Raw genomic sequence first — 22,363 nt, forward strand, 5'->3', positions numbered from 1 at the left:
CTCTCCTTGTTAACCCCCTTGCCTGCATTTCTTCTTCCACCATCTTTAGCCAAGTCTTTCTCGGTCTTCCCCGTCTTCTACTTCCTTCTACATTCATTTCCATCACTCTTCTCAACCAGTCACTTTCATCCTTCCTCAACACATGACCAAACCATATCAACCTGTTCCTCTTCACAGCATCAATCACAGGCTCTATTCCCATCATCTTTCGCAATTCATCATTTGTCTTCCTCTCTCTCAACAATACTCCGCACATCCGTCGAACCATTCGCATTTCCACCCTTTCCAACCTTCGTTGCTGCTCTACGTTCATTGCCCATGTCTCGCTCCCATAAATCATAACACTTCTCACACATGCAGCATACACCTTTCCCTTCAGCTTCAACGACACTCCCCTCATCATCAGCACGCCACTCAATTCCCGAAACTTCTTCCATGCACATCTCACTCGAGCAACCGTTGCCGAGTCTGATCCACCTTCTCCATTCAGCATGTCTCCGAGGTAGCAAAATGTTTTCACACCTTCCAGCTTCACGCCGTCTCCAAGATCCAACTCAACATTTCCTCCATCTGCAGCTCACTCTGTGCACACCTTACATTTGAATGTAGCTGCCACACTGGTTAATGACCCTCTCAGACCACTACATTTGCGATGAACCCACTCAGCGCACATTGTACACTGAATGGAGTTCACTCCGACACCCTTCCTACACACAGCACAGGGCCACTTCCCAGTTCTTTCCACCTCACCACATGCTTTACCACTTGCCATCACCTTCGTCTTTCCGATATTCACCTTCAGACCTTTTGTCTCCATACATTCCTTCCACGTGTTCATCTTTTCCTTCAGTCAATCCATACTTTCCGCAATCAACACCAGATCATCTGCATACATCAACTCCCATGGTAAACCCTCCTTTACGTTCTGAGCCAGCACCTCCGTCACAGCTACAAATAGTAGTGGACTTAGTACCGACCCCTGATGCACTCCCACCTTCACCTCAAACTCACCACTGTTCCCGTCCTTCGTCCTTACAGCTGTGCGCGCTCTTTTGTACATTGCCATCACTACTCTGATCAACCATTCCTCCACTCCTAACTTCCTCAATGCCCATGTCAATACTTTGCGTGGAACCCGATCGAATGCTTTCTCCAGATCAACAAACCCAAGAAACAACTTCTTCCTCTTCTCCATGTACTTCTCCTGCAACTGCCTCACAATGAAAAGCGCGTCTGTCGTTCCTCTTCCTGGCATGAATCCAAACTGCATTTCGTCGATCTTCACTTTCTTCCTTATCCTCCTCTCCAACACCCTTTCCAATACCTTCATTCCATGCTCCAATAACTTTATCGCTCGGTACGAGCCACACTCCAGGGGGTCACCTTTCCCCTTGTATAGAGGGACGAGGGTACTCAGTTCCCAACCCACTGGAATGCGGCCTTCTTTCACCACCAGATTACAGATCTCTGTCATTCTCTTCACACCCCAACTTCCTGCTGCCTTCAACATATCTCCCACAACTCCTGTCGGCCCTCCCGCTTTTCTACCCTTCATTGCTTTTATCGCTTCCTCAACTTCCTTCTCAGTTATCTTCTCTGCCGGTCCTAAAACTGGGTTACTCTCTATGTTGCCATCCCATTCATTCTCTGTATTCAACAGCATTTCCATATATCTTTTCCATCTTCCTTTAATTCCATCTGGGTCGACAACAATTTGCCACTTCATCCTTCAAGCAACTCACCCCCATCACATCACACCTCTCTTTCGCTATCTGCTTTGCAATCCTGAATACTGCTTTCTGACCCTCTTCCGAATCCAAGCGTTCTCCAAACATTTTCCTACATGCCTCCTGCGCCTTTGCTACCTCTTTCTTTGCAGCCTTCCTGGCTGCCTTATAACTTTCATGCTCTGCTGTTTCTGCTCCCGTACCCTTCGCTTTCTGCCACTCCTTGAACTTCTTCCTCTCTCGTCAATCCTCTTTCCAACTTCATCATCCCACCACCATGTTTCCGAGTGCCTCGGTGGTCCTTTTGTCCATCCACATACCTCACCAACAGCTCCCAACAGACTAGCTTTCATTGACATCCAACCACTTTCAAGCTCAACCACATCATCCTCGACCCTACTCAGCCTCTCTTTTAATGCCTCCCTTACTGTCATCTCTTTCAACCTCCACACCTTCATTCTCGGTTGGTACTTCACCCGCCGAGCTCTCCTCACACCTTTCACCCTTACGTCGCAGACAACCAAGTGGTGCTGTGAAACAGCCTCCTCCCCCGGGATCACCTTTGTGTCCCGGAGGTGCCCCCTATCTCGCCTACGCACCATCAGGTAGTCAACGGTTGTCGTCGACCCACCTGACGTGTATGTAACAAGCTTATTATCCTCTTTCTGGAACTGAGTATTACAAATCAACAAATCAGCTCTATCAGCAAACTCCAAAATCCTTTCACCTTCTCCATTTCTCACACCATATCCGTAACCCCCATGAACTCCGTCAAAACCATCCATACTCCTTCCCACATGTCCATTTAGGTCTCCTCCTACCACAACAACTTCCTCAGCTTTCACGTTTTCCATCAGCTTCTCTATCGCACACCAGAACTTGTCCTTCTCTTCATCGCTTCGACCAACCTGCGGAGCATATCCCGAGATGACGTTCACCAAGAGCTTTCCAATCATCATTTTCACCATCATCAACCTATCACTCACTCTAGTCACACTCACCACACTGTCTACAAACTCCTCATAAAACAGGACACCAACACCATTCATGCCCTCCAGGCACCCTTGCCACACAAACCTGTATTTCTGTCCCTGCCTACCCTTCACCATTCTCACACCACTTCCCTTCCACCACTTCTCCTGATCTCCCTGTCATTGTCCCTACATTCCATGTCCCAAACCTCAGAAACCGATCTCCACTTCACGCTGTACCCTGCCCACATGTAGTTGTAATTGTCACGGTTCTCTTTTTGAGGCAATGTTTTTATGGCCGGATGCCCTTCCTGACGCCAACCCTCTTAGTCGCCTCTTACGACACGCAGGGATACGGCGTACCTATTCTTATCCAGGGTACACACTGGGAAACGTTTAAAACATGGAAATTCTGGGGGGTGGGGGGGGGGCGGCGTCAGCATCACGGCTGCGGTTTAAACATATTTAAATAAATATTTAAACAAAACCATGAAAAACAATTTGGGAAAAGGGTAAAAGGTAAAAGATGGTAAAAAGGAATGTGTTATGATAAAAAAATATATTTGGGGTTTCTTACGACACAATCGCAATGCAGATCTATCAACTTGGTCTTTCAACAGTTAGACTAAACAATATAACTATGAATTAACTGCTTAACAATGGGAGGATTTATTTGGATCTCAGAACCACAACATATATATATATATATATATATATATATATATATATATATATATATATGTATATATGCACACATACTGTTTGCCACGCTATTCGCGGTTCCACTATTCACGTGTTCCACGTATTTGCGGTTGATAAATTGTGACCTGCTTCTCGATTTGCGGCCCGATGTCCCGTGAATTTGCATTTTTTCGTGGGCTCAAAAAAAAAATTCACGAGCCACAGGCATGACAGTTATAAAACCCATCTTTTACCAGCCACGCACAAAGCAGCTGGACATACGCAAAAAACATCTACGAGCAGCGAGCATGACCTGCTTCTACATTTGTGGCTCTGTGCTTCGCGTTTTCACAGCTTACACAGCCAAGCAAGCTTCACGTGATATCCCACCATTTACACGGTAAATATTGCTTCACATGATATCCCAACGTTCACATGGTAAACATTGCTTCGAGACATGCTCTGTGGGATATCCTGCCATTCACACTGAACAGCTTCGTGGGATATTCCACCGGCTGGATAACATGTAATCCCTGTGAGTTACTGTACAGAATGAAAACACTTTTCAACTACAGAATCAACTGTATCAACAGAATCAATTCAACAGAATCTACAGAATCAACAGAATCAATTCAACTACAAAACAACTACAGAATGAAAACACTGAAAGTTACTGTACAGTCCACAATATCTATTAGTGCAATTAGCTGTCTCCCTTTTCCCCATTGAAATAATGGCACGGCACGCATTCGTGGATTTTCGTCGACATTTGCAGGATTTTCATCGACATTCGTGGATTTGCCTCAATATTCACAGATTTTGCCATGACATTTGCAGAGTTTGCCTCAACATTCGTGGATTTTCGCAATTTGGAAAGCAATCTCCATTTTTCCATTGAAACATGCCCTGCCATTCACGGTTTCACAATTCACGGCACTTTCCCAGTAATGTATCCCCCACAAATAGCGGGGTCCGACAGTATACACACACACACACACACACCACATGAAATATTATAATAAAGCACAATCTCGCACAATCCCCAGCCTGTATTTCACTTTTTTCCTAGCTCTCGACGAGCATTAATAAACGCCATTGGAATAGAAGTCATGTTTTTAACTCTGAAAATATTTCAAAAGTGATACGTTTTTTGACTCCTCCATGTTGCAGCCTCTCCAGTGTGCAATAGTACTCAATAACCATGCATGCATATATGCTTTCCCTCACCACTCCCATCCTTCTGTTGTGGTGTAGATTATGGGTGCACAGCATTTGCCAAAGGTGGGCCGTGGAATTGCCTGCCCGTTTGTGGAAGTGGAGCTCTGTGGGGCAGATTATGACTACAGCAAATACAGGACAGAGGTCGTGCGTACGTATCCGCAAACATGTTTGGAAACAAACCTTCTGCTGTTGCACAACTCTCGTAGGCCATAAGCTACAATATCAGAGATGGATAGATTTAATTTACTTTTGTGCCACGGATCTGCCAAATACGTGGAAGTGGGTATTTTCTGACGATTCTTGTATGCTGAATACAATGGTGCAGTTTCACACTTGATATTTCATTGCAAAAGGGGTCAAAAAGCTTTATGGAGTACTACTCTCATTTCTGGGCTGGTGCCCCTTCTTCACACCTTCACACCTTGATGCCATGGAAACAAAGACCTTCGAGGTTATTGGTATGTCCCATGATGAAGCTAAGTATATGGACCTATCACTTTGCCATCATTCAGTCCACGTTCATCACCTTTTGGTGAAACTCACAAAATCCAGATTCCTGCTCATCTCCTCTCATTTGTTCCTCTTTTTCCCCAACTTTGGAAACAACTCCCACATTCTCTTCAATCTCACTCTTTCCTCCAAGACTTCAAGACAGCTGTTCAAACCATCTCAAATCATTCCCCATCCAAAACCATGACCTTGTCTACCCTTGTTAAACCACTCCCTACTCCCCCCCCCCCCCCCCTTCCTCCCTCAAAATGTTCCTTTTGTCTTGTTGCATCCTGATTGGTTCTGTGTTCTTGATCTTCACAAGCCTTGACCTTTTATGCAAAAAAGGATTTCAAACTTAGGACCAGGCCCAAAAGTTCATATCGGCCCAAGCCAACTTCTGACCCAAAGTTATATGCCAGGAATCCACAAGTGTGTGTTCTAGTTTCCTGTTCAACGGTATGAATTTGTACCAGGAATGAAAGATTTCTATGTTAATAAGTCAATTGGGGGTGCAAGTGGAGATGGAGTGGGGGGTTGATCTGACTTCAAAGTTGTACAGCAATTTCAGCCAAAAGCAATGTGTAATCAGGAGACTTCAGATACAATGTCATTCTTCCCTCAAGGTCTTTAAGACAGCTGTTCACCACCATCTCAAATCATCCCGCATCCAAAACCATGATATTTTATACACCCGTTAAAACACCCCCATCCTTCCCAAAATCGTGCCTATGTATCCATCTTGTCCACCTTTTGCGTTTTCCCTTACCCCTCATCGTTACCTGCATCCCTTGTTTGTCTATCTCCATCTGCTTTCTCCCTCCACTATGCCGTTTGTGTTTCCTTTTTCTCCTGCTGTTCCCTTTGTTATGTTGATGAGGAAGTGAAATGATGAGTTGTTGCAATCCTTCATCTGTTCATGGAAAACTTCATTGTTGGCGATGACTTGTTTCTCACGATACAACTGAGACCGTTTGGAAGCCCAACTGTTTTCATTGAATGCAATCACATTGCTCGGGTCTTTAGCACGTAAATTAATCAAACACCAAATTTGATGTCTATCTTGTGCTCAACGCATCTTCTCTGTGGATGCCGCTATATTATGACATTTCATGAAAAATAGTACTTCATATTAACGCACTGAAAAACCAAGGCTTCTGATTGGCTGGCATGGATAGGCGGGCTCTTCAAGAGTGACTACGGTTGAAGCTAATTTAAGTTGAAGCTAAGGTTTAAGGAGCGAGTCATCTCGTGGCCTATTTTTCTTGGCTCATGTTGAGACACGTAGTTTGTCAATGGCTACTCTTTGCTGAATTTATAAAGTTGGTTGTTTACTTCTGCTGAGGCATTTTGTTTCAGCATTTCTAATGCAAACCACTCTGAAGATGCAAATTTATGATTGTGCATCTTTTTCACTTCTTTTTCAACCCCCATTTCCGTTTTTCTCGATCTCATGATGTCTTTATGTGTTTATATATCTTATTGTGTGTGTCAGTCAGTTTTGAGCGTTCAGACTGGATTTTTAAGTCGATTCAAAGCGACTGGAGAACCGACGTCTAAAACGTAACGTACCATCCCAGTAGATGACCGGTGCTTTGGTGCACAAAATGCCGCAGGTGCCAAAGCAAGAAAGCAACCGGCATGAGTCACACAGCAAGTTGGGACATGCAGACATTTGGAATCAGGCCTGGGTGCCAGCAACATCACCTCCTTTTTATATAAGATACCATGAGATATTTTAACATCCACCGGTAACCAATGCTGGCAGGTGGCTTCCCCAGCTTAAAGTCCCATTCAATGGACAGTGCACTCATTGATGCAACACTCACAAATCACCAGGGTAACAGTTTATAATGGATCAGGAATCAAACCAAAGGCAGATGAGACATAACAAAGGCGAGTGTACCACCTCTGAGATAGCCTGCCAGCCCCGATCTCTTAATCTCCCTTTCCTACCTCTCTCTCTCTCTCTCTCTCTCTTGATCTGCACCTCTCTCCTCACAACTCCACCGCACATGAATGTTTAACATCTTGTTCAACACTGAAAAGCCACAACACCTAAACTTATCCAGGCTTTGATGTTAACAAAAATGCACTATGCATATTCCATGTTAAGATGAACTCTAAAAATGTGCAAGATTGAGCACTGCATCAACACTGCAAAAATAATAACAACAAGAGGGAGAAATTGCTTTGCAATACATGTCCCTTACTGGTCCCAATAAATGTTCTTGTTCCAAGCACTCGGCAACTGTGAGCCATATACAGTTGGCCAAATTGTTTCAGGTATGCAAAGCTACAGAATAAGGTGCAGTTTCTATAACTTATAATAAAGCCATGTACCAAGTTTCAGTTCAATATGTTATGGGGTATGGGAAAACGTCTGACGAACGGAGAGCAAAGCTGTAGTCAGTCACTCTCCAGTAAAACCGGAAGGGGAATAATAAACGTGCAATGCATCAAACCAAGTTATACATACTTATTGTACTTCTCTCTGGCTTTGTGCGGTTACATACGCTGCATGCAACCTTAGGTTATGAAGTTGCATCGTCTGTGGAACATCTGTCATCATACAGTTTTGTTGATAACTTTGAACATTTTAGCTCACCCTCACCAATTCCCTACCTTCTTTAGTACCCTTTGCATTTGTGATTTTCTTTTAACTCCTTTCTCTATCTTTTTATCTCTAATAATTTTGCTTCCTTCCTACAGCTGACAATGGACTGAACCCTGTTTGGGCATGTAAGTCATCCCAGACTATCTTCGATGTTAATAACCCAACTTTCGCTTTCCTGCGGTTCGTCGTCTACGAGGAAGACATGTTCAGTGATCCAAACTTCCTGGCACAGGCATCGTTCCCTGTAAAGGGGCTGCGTCCTGGTGAGGAGAGACCATGTTGATGCAGATTTAGGTTTAAGGATAGATGCAAAGGAAAGTTTCATGTTGTTGTAAGAGGTTGGAGGAAATTAATAATGATAAATTGAGCGGATGGAGTAATGGATATTTTTAAGAAGCTGAATGATTTAAAAAGCTGAGGGGATTTGATATCTGCTAATAAAAGTAACCACATACACCATTCTGTTTTAAAGAAACCCTTTTCTTTTCCCTTGTTGAATCTTCCATTGTTAACCTAGTATCAACACTGTATAAAGACGTTGATTGAGTTCTGCTAACCACCGTGGGACGCCAGAAGAAATTGACGTTTCAGGTGCTAACCCTTTGCCAGAGCAGAACGAAGGGTTAACACCTGGAATGTCAGCTTCTCCTTACATCCCATGGTGGTTAACATGCCCTGTCAATTTAATCGATTGTTCTACGTGTCCGCCAATGTAGATTGGCACTAGCGTTCACCACGAAGACTCGTTCTTCATTCGATATAAAGGATAATTTTGAAGCATCATTTAAACCAACAAAGATATTCCATGTGTTTACTTCCATTGATAAATAAAGAGCACGTTGAATTAATATGGTAAATCTGTCATCCCACCTGGCCGCCACCGAAGGAGGATGGAGGCCACCCGTTTGTCTGTCTGTGAACAGGATATCTCAAAAAGTTATTGGCGGATTCAGACGAAACTTGGTGTGCAGGTTGGGTGTGTGACGAGGACGAATTGATTCGATTTTGTTGAAGATGCAGACATTTGGATGTGATAAAAAAAATATTGACAAAGCTATTCTTCATCATTGAGATATAGGGCCAAAAACGATATCCAGCATAATATTTCAAAATGTTGTGGACGGGTTATGACAAAACTAGGTGGTAAGGGTTGGTAGCTGACAAGAACAAGCAGATTAGATTTTAGTTAGGTCCGGATCCAGATCTGACCTATCAGTGGGATCCAAAACGTAAACTGTTCAGCCTGGCGGAGGTTTGCGCTCTACTGAGTGTCATTATAGTTCAAGAATGTTACCACATTGGATATAGCTCAGTGACACGTGCATGAAGCTCTCTTGCCATTGCCCAATTATCCTCCGAAATGACTTTATAATTGAAAGCTTGGCTGTGCCTCCTTAGGTTACCGCAGCATTCCTCTTCGAAACAGCTATAGTGAGGAGTTGGAGTTGGCAGCTCTGCTTGTCCACATTGAGATAATCAATGCAAAGGTAAAAACATTGCCCCATACTGACTCGCATCTTACTTGGCTCGTATTAAACCCACTTGGTACATCTTCTAATCTGTCTTTGAAATCAGATATGATTGGTGTGATCAATAAGATACAGGAATCGTATTTTTTGTGGATTCTTTTTTATCTAATCCGTCGCTACTCAGTGTTTTATTCAGATCTCTCGAGGAAAGCAGCAAGTGAATATTAAAATGTTTTGAACATATAAAATCAGGCACCTTTTGAGCTAGGAAGCTGATATTCTCACACGACAGTGACCAAGTGATGTGGCTATTTTTGTATTATCATGATGGATAATATTTTTGTATTATTGGATATTTTTGTATTATTGATTAATCGATTATTTGAATTATTATTTACTGATTCATCAATTAATTATTTTTTTCCGATTAATGACTTATTTAATTAATTTTCAAAAGGTTACAGCTTTGGGTGAAACACTGGTGGTTGACATATTCTATTCGCCAATTTATTAAGAAATTATTTTATGATTATTATTTATGGATTTTAACTACGCAATTAATCAATTATTGTACACCTATCCCTCCCAATACCGTCTCTATGTGCTGCACGGCAGTATTGCCAGGCACCGAAGGCTCCCCGGTAATGCCGCGCTGGAGGATATTTATTTATTTATTTGGCATGGGGGCGGTGTACTTTGAATGTATCTGTACGTGTTTGTTTGTATGTTTGTGTGTGTGTTTTTCACAAAATTCCATGAATGACTACACGCAAGAGCAATTTTTAATCAGCTTTTTCAAACCCTAGGGCCTAATTTAATAATTCATTTGTTATTGGGTGACAAATAATGAACGTGATATTTGTCACCTATGTTTTGAAAAGTTAGTGTAATCCAAACCGATCATTTTCCATTCTGCTGCTTATTCAAAATGGTATCCAATGTCCTTTTGCCATTTTCTGAACAAGCATGGCATTCCAACGTAATCACCACCTTATCGTAGCTCATTCTTCAATCAGCTGTGCCTGTTCCAAATCAAATAAAAGACCGAATACAGCATTGGAGCATCAGGAGGAACCCAAATAGGCAAAGATGGAGTCATCGGGAGAAACCTGGATATGATTTGGGTTTCGGTTGCAACTCCTCTACACTAAAAATGACCGGGTTAAAGAGAAGGGGTTTTTATAATGTGTTACCAAATCCTCAATGTTCAACAGGATTTACAAGAGGTGCATGAAGAAAAATCATTTAATTGAGTTAATAGGTAAAACCTTGACTATCCAGCCAACATCTGACAGATGACATCTTGATTTTCAAATATAGTCCAACTTGTATATGTACGACAAAAATCCTGCAGTTTCAGTTTGATGTTAATAATAGTTGTGTTAAGAGTCACACTTTTATATTTGTTCTTGTCGTGTTTCACTTCCATATTTCATCATCTTAAGTGATTCAAAGATGGATAATTAAACGGACTACCTCTGATTTATCTCTCATCATTTAGATATGCCAGTTATAAATATAATAGTTATATTGTAAATAAAAAGTTCTGTCCAAGTGTACTCGACTTCTAACATGCGTGCGGTGTATACTTTCTAGTACTTATGTTTTGTAGATGTCCTCATGTAGCAGTTAGATGTTATAACAGTCAGCCAAAAATGGCTGGCGTCAGGAAACACCTGATAATGGATTCAAGTGCTCTGATTTTTGTTGATAGCGAATAAATAAAACAGGTTGAGGTTACTTTGGCTAATTCTATAATTTATTCTCAACCAACACCCCTCTCGCCCCACCCCTCACCCCTCAGGAAGAAGATGATGATTTGTACTTGTCAATCCAGCAGCTACGGGATCGACGGTGTGAGCTGAACACTCGGCTCTCTGTATTGGAAATAAGTGGAGTAGTAGGAGAGGTTGCAGGAGCTGCTGCTGGTGGAGCTGTTGGAGAGGATGATGGGGGAGGTGGAGGAAGCGGAGCAGTGGGAATTGTGGTGGATGAGGGTGCAAGTGAGATGCAGCGGCGAGATTGTGAGGCCCAACTCCATGCCACCCAGCAGCAACTGATGGAGCTGACAGAGACACGAAACCAGAGGTTATGATGAGAGGGATGCACAGTTGATGAAATCAAATTGTTATTGGGCCAAAGCACCAAATATGATTGCCTCTCTCTGCATGCTCGGTCTCTGCATGTGTGGGAAAATTGCATGCTCAGTCAGGGTCTCCCAGATAGCTCAGATGGTAGAGCACTGGTATGGTTTTCCAGAGGACCTGGGTTCGATTCCTAGTCTGTGCATGTAATTTTCCCACATATATAAATTTTCACATTTTGTTGTGTTACAGCCTGAACTTAAATGCATTAAATATAAATTTTTTGTCACCGATCTACTCAAAAAACCCATAATGACAGTGAAAACATGTTTTCGAATTTCTTTTACAAATTCATTGAAAATGAAATATAGAAATATCTAATTACCTCCGCCACCAAAGGTGGATGGAGGTTATGTTTTCACCCCTCCCTGTCTGTCTGTCTGTCTGTTTGTTTGTCCGTTTATTTTTGAACAAGATATCTCAAAAAGTTGTGGACGGATTCAGACGAAATTTGGCAGAGATGTAGCATATATTACGAGGACGAAATGATTAGATTTTGGTGAAGATCCGGATTCGGATCCGGCTACTAGAATTTTTCAAGTGATTCTTCACCATTGGGAAATAGGGCCAAAAACGATACATAGCAGGATATCTCAAAAAGTTGTGGACGCATTTGGACGAAACTTGGTGGACCGATTGTGTGTGTGACAAGGAAGAATTGATTCCATTTTGGTGAAGATCCGGATCCAGCTAGTAGAATTTTTAAAGTGATTCCTCACCATTGAGTGATATGGCCAACCAGGTGGAGGTATGCTCTCTACTGAGTGCCATTCTAGTTTACATAAGTATTTAGCCCCATGAGTCAATACTTCACAAAAGCACCTTTGGTGGTGATTACAGCTTCGAGTCTCCTTGGTTACGTCTGTCTCAGCTTTGCACAGCTGGATTTGGGGAGTTTCTCCCATTCTTCCTTGCAGATTTGCTCAAGCTCTGTCAAGTTGGATGGGCAACGTCAGTGAACAGTAATCTTCAAGTCTTTCCACAAATTCTCAATGGGATTCAAGTCTGGGCTTTGGCTGGGCCACTCAAAGACTTTCACGCTCGTGTTCTGAAGCCATTCCAGTGTTGCTTTGGCTGTATGCTTGTCCTGTTGGAACGTTAATCTTCGTCACAGTCTAAGGTCTTTTGCGCTTTGAAGCAGGTTCTCCTAAAGCCTAGATTTGTGAAGTGCTGCAGAGACTGTTGTCCTTCCGGCGCATTCTCCCATCTCAGCCAAGGAACTCTGTAGTTCTGTTGGAGTGGTCATTGGATTATTGGTCACCTCATTTCAAAGTCACCCGATTGTCGGTTTGTTTGGATGGCCAGCTCTAGGGAGAGTTCTAAAAGAGATGCCAGCTCTAAAAAAATTGTGAAGAAAACACTTTGCTTTCTCGAATCTGCAGCTGAGAATTGAAGGATATTGTCGTGCGAATCCCTCAAGGTTAACACCAGGGATCACGGAAGACCGAACGGCTTTAATGGAGGCGACGACCAAATACGGATTTTGCTATCAACCGCGGGAGGAAGAAGTGAAGAGGAAGAGGCAGAAGCGCTTACCGATAGCGATCCAACCGCAGCTCTGATCCTGCAGGGGAATTAACTCACAACGGGAATCTGGGGTAAAATGTACAAAAGGAAACACGTTTATTTCGGAACCTGAGAACAAGGAACGCGACGGTAAATAAATAATGATCCTAACTTGGGATCCCACACAACGACTTCCAAATACGAGACAGGGGAAAATGAATTAACAAAAGAACACGTTCATCGTGGGTTTGTGTAAAGTGGTGCGAGCTTATCTGTCCGTCGTCCAACACAGCCCCGTCCGGCTCCAAGCTCCGGCGCGAGGGAACCCTCCGTCCGCCTCACTCGCACGCTTTGCCAGGCCCCGCGCGGCCCGCACAGCTCCAATCTCCGAGTCGATCGCACACGAGGCCCCAGCACCACTCCAAGCTCCGCGCAGATGGTGAACCAACGACCACCAGGACCTCTCAAGACAAAGAGCCATGAGTCAAGGACGAACAACGAATAGCGAAGGACCAGCACGACTCAACACCAAGAGCGAACTGTCAGCATGATACAATCCCCCAGAGGGAAGCTTCCAGCATGAAGAAGAGAAGCGCAGAGACCAAAAAGAAGGGCAAGAGCTTCAAGCACAGAGAGAGATCTCCAATACGAAGGAGTCCAGCGCAAAGAGAGCAAAATGTCGTCCAGCGAGCCCTTTTGTAACCTGGCCTGTGATGTCAGTTTTGGCACGCCACCAACCAGAGCCTCATAGCTTCCCGCCGTTTGCCGAACCTCCTCGCACCTTCCGCTCTGATTCGCTCCAGGTTCGCGCCTTCCGCGCCAACCAATCACAGTCCTCCTGGGCGTGGTTACAGCTCGTCTCACGCGATGTTGCTGGGCCAGCTGGTGGTGTGGCTGGCGGCGGCCATCAGGCTGTGCCCCGATCTGTCTTCCTGCCGGTCTTCTTTCAAGGTCATTGTAAGGGAAGGGAACTAATTAATGTGTGCACTAAGGACCTATCTAAGTGTTTATATGAGTGCGTTTTCATAAGGGACAAAGGAATGATTACCAGGTCTGACACACAGGGGTTTATCTTATTCCCTACAACTATTTAACACACGAACATCCTTGTATGTTCACAGGTATACTCTTACCCCGACAAACCACCTAAAAACACAGAACTTATTACAGGGTAGATTCCCTATCGCGACAGTCGAAGCATATTACCTATACAGATCTACCTGGCTCTAGACATTCCTTTACCCCCCGACATAACAATATGTTCTGCTTTTCGAAGCTGGTATAACACAAAACTTTTAACTTTTGTGCTTATTTGTTTGTTTAATGCAGTGTTAATTTCAAGATGTTCACTGTTTCATAAATTAATGTAGTTTTTCTATGCAGTTATAATTCAACTTTTGAATTGCATATTTATATCACGATTTTACTTAAAGGTTTTATAGTCTGAAAAAATACTTTACAAAGATTGTGTCCAAAGGATATTTAAACGTTTAGCATTTTACTCAACATTTAATGACATAGACAAACGGTTAAACTTTGCACCTTCCTAGACCTATTCAATACCATTCTATGATGGCTTTTTGACACAATTGGATTAAAGCAAACAATGGGTCTGAATGACTTGATACACACCAGAGGTGGATCCAGGATTTTCAAAACTGTTAGGACGTGAGGGGCTCGTGGGATGAGGTGTACTTGGTGTGTGACAATAATGGTACAAGTCTGGTCATTTACATCCCTTGCAGAAAATATAAAATTAAATATTTTAAAATATATAATTGGTGAATTAAGGTCTAATTTTGTCTTTCCCGAGGGCGGGTGGTCTGAGTAGACACAATCTGTGTTACGTCATCATTGATTAAATATACTCTGTGGCTGAAATGTTTGATTTACGTGGAATTTGGAATGAAAAATGCAAAAGCAGTTTTCACTCATTTGGTGAATTCGATAGTGAGGGAAGGGGGTGTTATTCAGATCCTCTGGACTTCCTTCCTCTTCCCCAATACACCTATGCACAACCATATAATGGACAACATGTATAGATTTCTGCTTGAATTGATACCCACGATATGGGGCTGACAAGATAGCATCGAGGCATGCCCACTCGCCTCTGAGCTGTCTATCCCAGGCTTGATTATAGACCCAGTTATAATCTATTGCTGGCGTCTTGTAGGCAGGGCATCCCATCAGCCGGCATTAGTTGGGGTATCTTAAAGATCCATCGGTGCCCTTTGTGAAGAGTATGCGAGTTATCGCCGGCACCATGAACACATTCTTCAAGATTCTCAGTTCTTGTTAATGATAAGATGAACTCGAACCTTATAATCTTACTCAATTTAGCCAAGTGCTCATTCTCACTTTTTTCATGCCCTTCTCTTTAGATTGCGAGAAAGGAAGGAGAGCCGTCGGCGAACGGAGATGACTCAGGCAAAACGAGGATTCTAAAGGAGCACCCAGCCTGCTGTCCAAGGCATATCCTGTTAGTTTTTGAGGAGTCGCTTTAATTGGTGGAGCTAATTGTGACAGTGACATGGACACTCATCTGCTTAAATCAGGTAGCTGTTTGGCTGCAGTAAGCCAATCAGTGCTGAACTTGGCATCAACGGAATGTTGGGTTGGCCAATGTCTCCAATGTATTGACGTGTAATAGTTTGCTGTAAAGAAAACGATGCACCTTGAACCGTTCTCTTTTTAAATTCGGTATAGCTTCTCTTTTATTATTATTTTTTATTTCTTCTTTATAAATGCCGTACCCCTCACTGAGCCACGCTAAGCCTGTCTCTTAACCTTCTGTGCCTTTGATTCTCCCTCCTCTTTTTCCTGATCCTACCTTTTGTACTTATTACCTCTTTCTCTTTATCCTCATTTTTTTCTCCCTCTTTTTATCCTTCTTATTATAAACTCCATGTAAAGAGAGAAATATCTTTTATGGTCCCACTCGGCTTTAAGTGTATCATCTGGTCATTCAAATGTAACACGAACATGGTTGTTTTTAATCGTTTAGAGGTAAACACGAGGGAAAGGTTCAAAGTTTGTGACACAGTGGCAAACTAACTACAGTTTTTAATGAACACTTGAGCCTGTCATGGGAAGTTTGATGTAAAAGTCGGCATCGACTATACTGCATTCCACCCTGTCTAGTTATCGAGGCTGCCGCGAGATTGTGACGTACCTTTACCAGGACCAGGCATTCAAGATGCTGGATTGTCGGACATTTGGTAGCGTGAATGAGCGGGCCAGAGGAAAAGGGAAAAAAAATTCCAATCACCATTGGCAACGTATACGTTTCCTTCAGGTGGCGTTGCTATACAATGTCTGAATTCACAAAACGCCAATCCTTCCCTGTCCTCGTTTCGTTCGTCCAAACTATCACTAACTTCCCTCAGAACGTATGAGGTTCATACACTCAAATTCGGTTTAAATGTTTTCTAGTTCAAATGAATCTGGCCGATTTCCTTCAGGAAACTCCACTTTATTATATAGTGTTCAACAGCATTGAAACGAAACTCTTCGACTTTGGTCAATAACTCCTAGAATCCGTACGTCAATTCTGCCATCAATTTGAATATTCTTTTTTTACGGTAGTCACAATATGCTTAGTCTCTTAATTGTTTTTTTATTTACTTTTTATTTCAAAACATTTATAAACAACTATGGGAGTATTTGAGGGGAAGGTATATTAAAACTGGGTTTAGTTTCCCTCCTAAATTCTTATTTTTTATATTTTTTAGTCGTAGTATCGTCATCTCGTTTAACATAATCCTTGCTATTCCTCCAATTTCTTCCACACCACATCGTATTCATTCTTATTTCTTTATTACCTTTTTTATTTTTGGTTACTGTTTTTATATTCCACCTCTCACAACCTTCCCTGTGCCCCCCACCCTCCTTCCCTTTCTTCCCCCTCTTACCCAATGTCTCCTCTTAATCAGCCTATATTGTAAATGATAAGAGATGTTACTGGATTACAAACATGCAAGTGCGCTGAATTTACAAGCACCATGTTGACCATCTCCTAAGTTAGACACTAATGCTATATAGATCCAGAAAAGCTCTCTGCAGTTTATTGTTTAAGCTTTGTGCACATTTTTTGACAAAACACTTTGGAAGATAATTGTTACCTCATGACGGTTTGCTCCATTTTGCTTATGAGACATGTATGTCACACACATTTACTTTTTTGTTTTTATGCCTCCGCAGCCGATGGAACCAGAGGCTTTTTGTTTTGGGTTGTACATCCGGCTGTGCGTGCGTGTGTGCGTGCGTAATAGATTTTCATTACCGCGATAACTTGTGAACCGCTAAAAGGATTTTCACCAAACTTGGGACACGTATAAAGGATGGTGCAAACATGAACTGATTCGATTTAGGGGTCAAAGGTGATGTAACCTTTAGCTGAAAGTAGTAGATTTTTGTTTTGACCAAACTTTTTGTTCAAGTATGTACTATGATGCAAAGATGAACTAATTCAATTTTGGGGTCAAAGGGCAAAGCCAATGTGACCTTTAATTGAAAATAGTTTTGTTACCGTACAAACATGTAAACCACTGAAAGAATTTCAATCAAGTATGGACTGGAATACATCGATGAACTGATTCAATTTTAGATTCAACAGGTCAACGGTCATGTGCCCTTTGAAAATCATTTTACAGACCATAACTCGAGTTAGAAGCATCGATGTCTCTCTTCTACTCATCTCTCTCTTGTGCTGTCTCTCTCAGGTGACCTTGAATTTTTCATGTGATCTTTAATTGAGATCAAACATAGTGTCCTTCAAAAGTATTCACCCCTACAAATAATGCCACATTTAAATGAATTACGAATTATGGTATATAAAAACAATTTTTCCAAATTAACTTTTTTATTCATAACTAAAGAGATCAACCAAAACACTGTTATAGTTGAAGGAGTTTACATGACAGGAAAATCTGCAAAAAACATGTGCAAATCAAAATTCACTGGTTGCAACAAAAGTATTCAGTCCCTTCAGTCAGTACTTGGTGGAAGCACCTTTTTCAGCAATGACTGCCATGAGTCTTTTTTGGGTAGATCTCTACCAGCTTGACACAGTGAGATGGTGAAATCTTTGCCCATTCTTGATCTGAAAATTGCTCAAGTTCTGCAAAGTTTGATGGGGATCGTCGATGGACTGCAATCTTCAAATCTCTCCTTAAAGGTTAAATTGGATTCAGGTCAGGGCTTTGACTGGGCCACTCAAAACATTTATTTTCTTCTTATTCAGCCACTCCAGTGTGGCTTTAGATTTGTCCTTTGGATCATTGGCCTGCTGAAATGTGAATCTCCCACCCAGATTCATATTCATGGCTGATTCAAGCAGGTTTTCATGAAGGAATTCTTCAGTACTTTGCACCATACATTCTCCCTTCTTTCCCGACAAGCTTGCCTGTCCCTGTTGATGAAAAGCAGCCCAATAGGATGATGCTGCCACCACCATGCTTGACAGTAGGGATGGTGTTGACTGGGTGATGTGCAGTGTTAGGCTTGTGCCAGACGTAACGCTTTGAAATTTAGACCAAAATTAATTGTCTCGTCTGACCATAAAACTCTTTTCCACATGCCTGCAGTATCATTACGATGCTTTTTCACAAACTCCATATGGGCTTTTATCTACGTCTTTTTCAGTAATGGCTTCTTTCTTGCCACCTTTAATATACATCCACAATAAAGGCCACCTTTGTGAAGGGAACGGGATATTGGTGATTAATGAACACTGACTCCCATCTCAGAAATAGAGCCTTGCAGATCTTTCAAAGTCCTTGTTGGATTCACAGTGACGTCCCAAAACAGTTTTCTGCTTACCCAGCAGTTGAGTTTGGATGGCGACCTGATCTGGGTAGAGTCTGGGGTGTATGATACGTCTTCCATCTCTAAATAATGGATTTCACCATACTCAAAGCGATGAGCGATTTGAAACATACTTACAACCCTCTCCTGAACGGTGCTTCTTCATCACTTTATGTCTGACTTCTTTGGAAAGCTCTGTGGTCTTCATGTTTGCCTCGTTGGTTTACCGAGTGAGTTGAACCTTAAAACTCCTCAGATAAGTCGAGGGGCTTAATTGTTTAAGTTAAATACAGGTGAAACCTTATTACACTTATTTTGTAACCTTTCAAACAAATAATTTGCTCCTGAAGTGATTAAGGGTTAATTAGGCAAACGGTTTGAATACTTATGCAATTGAGAATCATTTGATTTTCTCTGTTAATTAAACATATTCACATTTTATCTGCATTTTTTAGCTTTATCACTTTTGAGTAGTTTGTGAAGACTCTATATATTAAATTTGATTTCATAGCATCATGAAATAAGCTCAGGTGGCATGTGAAAACTTTGGAGGGGGTGAATACTTTTGCCGGCGACTGGAATAGTGGGTTGACATCTAACATGGGCGGAGGAATATCCATCGACGTATTCGCATCAAATTTACTTTGTAGTTTTCTATTTGGGGTGGAGAACTAGAAGAGCATTCAGTTGAGCAAGTACCTCCACCAGGCTGAACAATTTACGTTTTGTATCCCACTGATAGGTCGGATATGGATCCGGACCTGAACCAAAATCTAATTGGCTTGTTCTTCTCACCTAGCCAACTAATCCACCTAATTTTGTCATAATACATCCACAACTTTTTGAGATATTGTCCTTTATATCGTTTTGGACCCATCTCTCAATGGTGAAGAATCACGTAAAAAATATTTTATCTGGATCTTCATCGACACTAAATCAATCTGTCCTTGTAACTCACCCAATCTGTGCACCAAGTTTCATCAGAATCCGTCCACAACGTTTTGAAATGTCCTGCGATATATCGTTTTTACCCCATTTCTCAATGTTGAAGAATTACTTTAAAAATTATCGGTTCTAGATCCAGATTTAAAAAAATTTAACTTATCAAAAACTGTAATTGTGTAAAATACTCGTTATTTAATGTTTGATCCAAAACCTTCATTTGAAGGGGAAAAAACATTTCTTCATTCTTTACATTGCCAAAGTTGTGACTTTAAAGGTGTTTGTACGAAGTGTTTGCAGCAAAAATGCTCCTTTACAGAAAAGAAAATAACTTCCTAATGTGGTGGTTGCAAGTTCATTTTGTCAATTCAGTTGGTTTCTGATCTTGGCTCAAAGTGAAATCTCTGAATAAACGCCAACGTGAGCAGTCATAGGGTTGGTGGCGGGTAAGAGGGGATAATCTGAATGCAGAATGAAGTCTGTGCACTTTGAAGAAGATAACGTTTCCTGTGCCTCGATTACACTAATTGCTTGTATAACACTGATCGTGTTTGAGTAATTGTGCAAATGTTTATTTTTGTTTCGTTTTTCTCATAATCATCGCAGCGGGAGGCATTCAGTGTGGCTAACACTATTTGGCTAACTGCTCTGGTGTTTAGCCGAGTACAAGCTTACTTTAGTATTGTAGCATCATATCATGACATAACCTGTTACACTATTACCTTATTACCTATGATAGTCCTCGTAAAGCACTGAGAGTACACACACTTGGTGAGTGGTCACCTAACATCTCAACTGAAAGCCCATGTTTGTACATCAGCGTTGCATTAATACTCGTAATCCTAAACATATCCATAAGCCACATTTTCGCTGTACTGTTTTGGTTTGTTTTTTTACCAAATCACAACCTTGTGGAATTTAAAATCCAGTGTTGTTTTACTTTCTTCTTTTTTATAGTAATTAATCCATATAGTGGCCATTAATACGTTTCTTGCCGAGTTTATTTCAGGTTCTCTTTCACGCATTTGGGACGAAGCCTGACCATGAACCCTGAACTTCGTTGCAGCAATCCTTGTCGGTCGTAATGTTTTGCAACTAATCAGCGAGTGAGCACTTTGTAAGAAGCATTTTTGAATCGTTCTTTTTAAGTGAAACACTCGGAACATAAGCATTTAAGGAAATGCAAACGACTTACCTAAAAATATATATGCAACTGTAACATAGCTGTGAAGGGTGAGTGTAAGTCACCACCGTATGCTGAATCCTAGCACACTACTTCCAAGTTTGTTTATGTCATTTCCTTGTAATTCAATAAAGTTATTTCCTTCACAAATGTGAGGGTTTTCTTATTTTCTAAATATGTTTTTGAAACAAATGTGAAAGTTGAAAGACAATAACTTCATTCATTAATCATGTTATGTCTATGAAGTTGGGGATTATAAATACTTCCGTTGATTATTGATCACTTCCGTTTCCGGTCCCTGGAGCAAGGAAGCATCTTCGACCTCTGCACTGCAGCAAAAGTTATAGTATTTTTTCCATTCGTGTCTTCGTCAATTTCTACTCGTTTTTTATTGTGCATGTGTTGCAGGGTGTTTTCCAGTTGGTGTTGATTTGCAATTCTTGCAAACTTTTGTATAATTTAATCGTTTTCTGTCCCACCACGTGCGCGGCCTGGTTTCTCTCGGCTTCCCTACCCCCATAGGTGTTCTGTGAATTTAAGTTCTTTCCTTCGCTGTATTGCTTATTTCTTAGATTTTCTCTTCTCCCCCTAACTTCCCCGAACATCGACCACTTGTCTAACGTTTTAAATCTCTTCAAAGTCTCTTCACGTCTCTTCTCGTCACGTCACGTCACGTCTCTTCAAAGCTGTCCATGCGCGCACGCTTTCGAAGTTAAGTAACTTTTCACAATTGTGTTTTTGTCGAAAATGTATCTTTCTTTCGGTGTGTGTACCTATTGGTGTGTCTTTAATAGTATTCTTGGTGTTGGTTTTTCATACCTGTGTACAGAATCGTCGGTTAGTTCGTGTCGCGTATTCTGAGGCCTAGTGTTGTACTAGTAGGCTACCGTGTCTGACCTTGGCTTGAGGCTTTGTTTCTGTCTCAGCGGTTCTTCGATTGCGCTCGCAATTACTTTCGGTCTCTATTTTTCACGTTTCACGTTCGGTCTCTGTCTCTGTTTTAATTTCAACTCAAAAAAATATATATATATTCCCTTCTCTGTTCTTATCCGTTGTTCGTTCTTATTTGTTCGTTGGTTCTTCGACCATGTTGTTCGTGATCACGTGTTCACGTCGTTAAAAAATGTTTCAACTGTCCCCTGAAGAACTGTATTCTGTCATATACTATAACACCTTTTTCTTCTTCTTCTATAAAAGGATGCTTTCGACTTGCTCACCAAATCTATTCATTCCAAAAAAAAATTCCATCTCTTACAGTTACAGTGCCTCTTTCATACATTCCCTAAACTCTCCAGAACTCCACCCATCCTTCAGCGTCCTCAAACGTATTTTTGACTCGAAGGTCTCAAGAAACTCATTTTGCAAGAAATGTTCGTTTCCCATTAATCGTACATTTTTCCAAATTCAATCTCACCCCTCCCCTACAAATCTTCCCCATCACCCCTTCCCTCCAAAACTTCCCCATCACCCCTTCCCTCAAAAACTTCCCCATCACCCCTCCCCTTCAAAACTTGCCCATCACCCCTCCCCTCCAAATCCACCCCCTTGCCCCTCCCCTCCAAATCTTCCCCATCACCCATCTCTTTCAAATATTCCCCCTTGCCCCTC

The 22,363-nt window shown here is 41.8% G+C and overlaps 1 protein-coding gene across 1 annotated transcript in view; it reads left to right on the forward strand.

The window, feature by feature from the left end:
* PLCG1 (phospholipase C gamma 1) overlaps window positions 1–20,905 on the forward strand; it is a 208,036-nt gene extending 187,131 nt beyond the window's left edge. The window contains exons 29-33 of the mRNA XM_068126684.2: window positions 4,634–4,748; window positions 7,802–7,969; window positions 9,105–9,193; window positions 10,980–11,263; window positions 15,207–20,905. Coding sequence (XP_067982785.1) covers window positions 4,634–4,748; window positions 7,802–7,969; window positions 9,105–9,193; window positions 10,980–11,263; window positions 15,207–15,270 — 720 coding nt within the window. The 3' untranslated portion in view covers window positions 15,271–20,905. The remainder of the gene's footprint in view (window positions 1–4,633; window positions 4,749–7,801; window positions 7,970–9,104; window positions 9,194–10,979; window positions 11,264–15,206) is intronic.
* The last annotated feature ends 1,458 nt before the right edge of the window (window positions 20,906–22,363 follow it).

This window comes from Myxine glutinosa, chromosome 10 (assembly GCF_964187855.1).
Source record: "Myxine glutinosa chromosome 10, kmMyxGlut1.1, whole genome shotgun sequence".
Lineage (NCBI taxonomy): Eukaryota > Metazoa > Chordata > Myxini > Myxiniformes > Myxinidae > Myxine > Myxine glutinosa.